The 5,104-nt window shown below is 51.9% G+C and overlaps 1 protein-coding gene across 1 annotated transcript in view; it reads right to left on the bottom strand.

The window, feature by feature from the left end:
* Positions 1 to 5,104, bottom strand: part of RAP1GAP2 (RAP1 GTPase activating protein 2) — a 327,595-nt gene that overhangs the window by 49,492 nt on the left and 272,999 nt on the right. The window contains exons 13-14 of the mRNA XM_012001219.1: positions 4,358 to 4,487; positions 1,235 to 1,390 (exon numbers count right to left, since the gene is read on the bottom strand). Coding sequence (XP_011856609.1) covers positions 1,235 to 1,390; positions 4,358 to 4,487 — 286 coding nt within the window. The remainder of the gene's footprint in view (positions 1 to 1,234; positions 1,391 to 4,357; positions 4,488 to 5,104) is intronic.

Below are 5,104 nucleotides of genomic sequence, written 5' to 3' on the forward strand. Positions count from 1 at the left end.
GGTCGGAGTTGCTATTTGGTTTCTGTTGCTTGTTTTGTTTTGTTTGTAGAGACAGGGTCTCGCTATGTTGCCCAGGCTGGTCTTGAACTTCTGGCCTCAAACAATCCTCCTGCCTCTGCCTCCCAAAGCACTAGAATTACAGGCGTATGCCACCGTGCCCAGTCTCTTTTTATTTTCTTCTGACGATTCACATTTGGTTTTAAAAGGTGACGTGAATTTTGCACTTAACTGAGTGGAAGTGCAGTGGCATCTTGAACCCCAGGAATCAGTATGGGCTGAAATTATTTGATGGGAAACATTGTCAGGCTTCACGGTTTCCCATTAGCAATTACAGGCTCATCTTTCCTCTCCCTTCGAACAGCGGTTCCTGATATTTCGCGGAGCAGGGAGCCCTTTGAGAATGTAAGGTACGGCCTCTCTTTTCAGGAATCCAAGGAGGGGCACAAAGTCAGCATTTTGCACTTATCTGCAGGGAGTCAGAGACTGCCTAACCCTCACCTTGAAAGCCCTGCCTCAGTCTATCGCCCTTGAGTCCTGTGCCCGCCACAGCACTGCGATTCCAAGAGACTGTGCCCAAGAGGTCGTGATTCTTTCCGGTGGACCAGAGGAGGGAGGGTCAGCCATCCAGCCATGAGGGAGCAGGGGACTCAGGGGCAATGAGCAGCTCCATCTCGCTGTCATCTGCACTGGCGAGGATTTCGAGCCATCTGACAGACCCGTGGCTGCTTGGGAGGTTCAGACCCAGGTGCTTGCGTATCTGCCTCCCTGGAGTTCTTTAAATGAAGATCCATCCTTTGTCCCAAACAGCCAGGCCAGGGGCTCACCCAGTGGCCAGGGTCTACCAGGCACCTCCTCTCCATCCTCACCATAAACACTTTTTTTCTTCTTTCCTTTGTTACCACCCTTCTATCGCTACCCTTTCCTGCTCGTCCTTTCCACACTGTTTCTTTATTCTAGCTCTGCCTTACTCAAGCAAATGGCATTACCAGGTTCCAAGTACAACACTCAGAGCTCCTCAACCCTCAAGTAAGATGCCATTGAGACTGGAGGCAGCAAGGGGGATCAGGTGGCCTTGGAAGGTCCTCCCCACCCAGAAATTAGCTCCAAACCCAGAAATCTGAGACCTCATGGAGAATCTCTGACTGCTGAGGACTAGTGCCTTCTGATATCATAGGATCCACACAGGATAAGGTGTCGAGGCCCACCACTTCCTCCCACAAGGCGTTCTCCTTACCTTGTAGGATGGGGTCTCTGTGCCTGGGGTCTCAACCTGCACGACGATGTAGGCATGTAAGAAATTGGAGGCTATCATGTCTGGGACAAACGGTGTGTTTTCCTCTTGGAAGATGATGGCCACAATGTCATTTCCAATGTGTCTCTTTCTCTGGAGCTAAATAAAAAGTGTTGAGAGGTTATAAGCCAGTTAGGAACATCATGAAAGATGTTTTGGGGAAAGAGTGGGTTCACTTTCATTTGCACACAGGACACCTGAATTCTGAGTAGGAAGAGTTCGTGGCTGTTGTTTTGGAAATTTAAAGATGAAAATGCAGTAAATTTAAGATTGAAAGCACAGTACTGATGCCGGGCAGCAACGGGAGGCGTGCACGGAACACGCTTCGTGCTTTGTGTCTCTTGTGAGTTGCTTTCCTATTTGGGGAAAACCAAGGGGGGTTCTTCTTTCAATCTTTTTTTTTTTTTTTGAGACAGGGTCTCACTGTGTTGCCCAGGCTGGAGTGCGGTGGCACGATCTCAGCTCACTGCAACCTCCGCCTCCCGGGTTCAAGTGATTCTCCCACCTTAGCCTCTGGAGTAGCTGGGATTACAGGTGCGTGCCACTTCACCCACTAATTTCTGTATTTTTTGATAGAGACAAGGTTTCACCATGTTGGCCAGGCTGGTCTTAAACTCCTGACCAGCCCGCCCCAGCCTCCAAAGTGCTGGGATTATAGGCGTAAGTCACTGCGCCTGACCTTCTTTCAATCTTTAGAAGCCACCAAAAAGGGAAAAAAAATGGGGAAGATGGCCAAGTGCTTAGGTGGAGACTAGCGAGCATCTTACTGACCTCTACAGCATGTAGATCCCTGACTCAGGACTCGGCGAGAATATTTAAAAGGCAAGGCTGGGTCTTGCCCTGGTAGAGCCTGTCCTTTATCTGGGAGAAATACAAACACAGGAGAAGCCACCTGAGAAAACTAACAAAGCCGGCCGCCAGCAAGAGCTAAATCAGCTGCCGTGCACGAAAGGCCTGACAGCTCTGGAGATAGAGGGGAGGGGAAATCACAGGGCCCGACAGCAACCTGAGCGGGCTTCCTGGAGGAGGAGACATCTTGAAGATAGAGGGGAGGGGAAATCACAGGGCCCAACAGCAACCTGAGCGGGCTTCCTGGAGGAGGAGACATCTTGAAGATAGAGGGGAGGGGAAATCACAGGGCCCAACAGCAACCTGAGAGGGCTTCCTGGAGGAGGAGACGTCTTGAAGGTCAGGGGGTCTTGAAGGTGTGAATGAGAGGGATGAAGTGGCAGATCATGACAGCACTGATGACCTAGCTTGGCGCAGGTGGGATGGAAGGAGGATTCCCAACCATAACTCTGTATCCCAAGCAGGGCCAGGTGCTTCTGGGTGTGACCTCGGCCACCAAGCAACTGGTGTATCCCTGGAACCACGTCGGGCTGTTCATGCATGATATGAAATGTTAACCCTGTCCTGAAGTTCGAGGCTGCAGTGAGCTATGATCGCACCACTGTACTCCAGCCTGGGTGACAGAGTGAGACCCCTTCTCACACACACACACACACACACACACACACACACACACAAACCCTCTCCTGTACATCAAGTCCAGGCTAGGTGCCTGCCTATGCATTTGTTCTTTTATTAAGCACCTAGTGCATGCAGTCCCTTCACATTGAGTTTCTCATTCGCTGAACACTGTTATACACCAAGAACGGTGCTGAGCGCTTTTACACAATTTACCTCACTTACTCCACGCACATCTTCCCATTTCTCAGGAAGAGAAAGCTAATATTTACTCAGTCCCCGCCAAGAGCCGAGCCCTGTGCCAACGTGTATTTCCCAGGAAACATACATAAGACTGAGAAGGCCCAGAGAGAACAGACCAGGCTGGGCAGCAGGTGAGAGGGGCCATAAGGGAACAGAGAGGCTGGAGGTGAAAGATTGAACGAAAACCCACTTTGGATACAAAAGGAATTCTGCTTCCATTTGTTTCTGGAACATTCAGTAGCTATTTTAGAGCCAACTCATAATCTCGTTTGCCAATTTCCTTCTTTCCTAAGAAGCCAGGCACTGTGTTTACAATTTTCCCTCTGTGCTCCCTCCCCAGTTCCTGCTCAGAGACACACAGGTCAGAGTTTGGGCAAAGGCCCACCTGCATTTCTTACTTTCCCAGACTGAAAAGGGGCAGAAGGCGGGCTCGGGGAACTGGGCTTGCAACAGCCGAGGACCAGCTGCGGCTCTCCCCGGGGATGCACGGCTGTCAGAGCAGCAAACGGGGAGCACACCAAGAAAGCTGTGGGGTCAGGGGTCTCATCCAGGTCTCCCTGGTGGAGGTTAAGGCTGAATTCCCGCAGGTGTGGTGAGAGGAGCCTGTGAGATGAGGAAAGCTGAGGGTGGGGAAGGAATCTCACGCAATAACCAGCCTTCTGTCACTGGGGCAGGAAGGGGGACAAAATGACCAGCGGCTGGACAGTGAACAGCTGTTCTATGGGAAGCTGGCCACGAGTTGGGCATCGTATGAACCCTAGTCAGAAATGTATGTAATCCCCACAATAACCCTCTATCGTGGGTGGTGTTACCCCCATTTTACAGATGAGAAAGTTAACTGGCTTGCCCAGAGTCACACGCCCCAAAGTGGCACAGCTGGCTTCCTGCCCCCATCTGCAAACCCCACCATGCACACTTTACCACCACCGTCTAGGACCAGGGCCCCCAGGCTCTGCTCTGTGCTCTGCCCCGTGCTCTGCCCCTAATAAACGGAGAAACCTCAAGGAAGTCTTGTCACCACTGTGGGCTGCAGTTTTCCCATCAGTCAACGTGGGAGAACCACAAGCCCTGCACTGCCTCCTGCCCAGGGCCACTGAGGCACGGCCTCGGCCAGAAGCGCAACAGAACGGACGGCTGAGACGCGGCCTCAGCCAGAGACACAACAGAACGGACCACTGAGGCACGGCCTCGGCCAGAAACGCAGCAGAACGGACTATGATGCTGCTATGCACCTCAACGACTGGCCGGCTATGGGAACGAAAATGGGGAGGGCCGCAGTCCCTTAGCAGGTCAGACCAGAGGCGGGCCTTCACCTCGCATGCCCTGGGCTCCCAAAGCCCTCCCAAACCAGGTTACCTGCTGGGCGTCTCCCTCGGTAAATGGCAGCTTTGTGGAGACATGAAACATGATCTCCCTGTCCCGGAATGTCGTGTACACTGATTCCACCCCCGTCTGTCCGTGTGTCACATCCAGGCCTCCTCGGAAACTGTAACAGAACAGGGCAGGAGATGGGGAGAAAAGACAGTGAGGCAAAGTAGGCAATTTAATGCAAGCTTCTCTAAGTATACGCAGCAGAGCTTAGTCTCTCCAGGCCTCCATAAAATAAAGGGATAGAATTTCATATCTTGGAGAACCTTCTGGGCTTTAATATACTGTATTTTACCTATTCTAAGCCCCACGTTTTATTTTGGTTTGAGTCAGGGGTTCACTCTATCATGACAAGACAGGAGAGCTGAGGGCAGAACAGGCTGTGATGTGGGAAAAGCAGGTAGATCTGTTCTTCCAGGTATATCAGCCCTGGCACTCTACCCACAAATCCATTATTTAAAGACAAAGCTGGCCGGGCACAGTGGCTCACGCCTGTCATGCCAGCACTTTGGGAGGGTGAGGCGGGCAGATCACCTGAGGTCAGCAGTTCGAGACCAGCCTGGCCAACATGGTGAAACCCCGTGTCTACTAAAAATACAAAAGTTAGCCAGACATGGTGGCCCATTCCTGTAATCCCAGCTACTTAGGAGGCTGAGGCAGGAGAATTGCTTGAACCCAGGAGGCAGAGGTTGCAGTGAGCTGAGATGGTACCATGGCATTCCAGCCTGGGCAACA

Source organism: Mandrillus leucophaeus, unplaced genomic scaffold (assembly GCF_000951045.1).
Source record: "Mandrillus leucophaeus isolate KB7577 unplaced genomic scaffold, Mleu.le_1.0 Scaffold653, whole genome shotgun sequence".
Classification (NCBI taxonomy): domain Eukaryota; kingdom Metazoa; phylum Chordata; class Mammalia; order Primates; family Cercopithecidae; genus Mandrillus; species Mandrillus leucophaeus.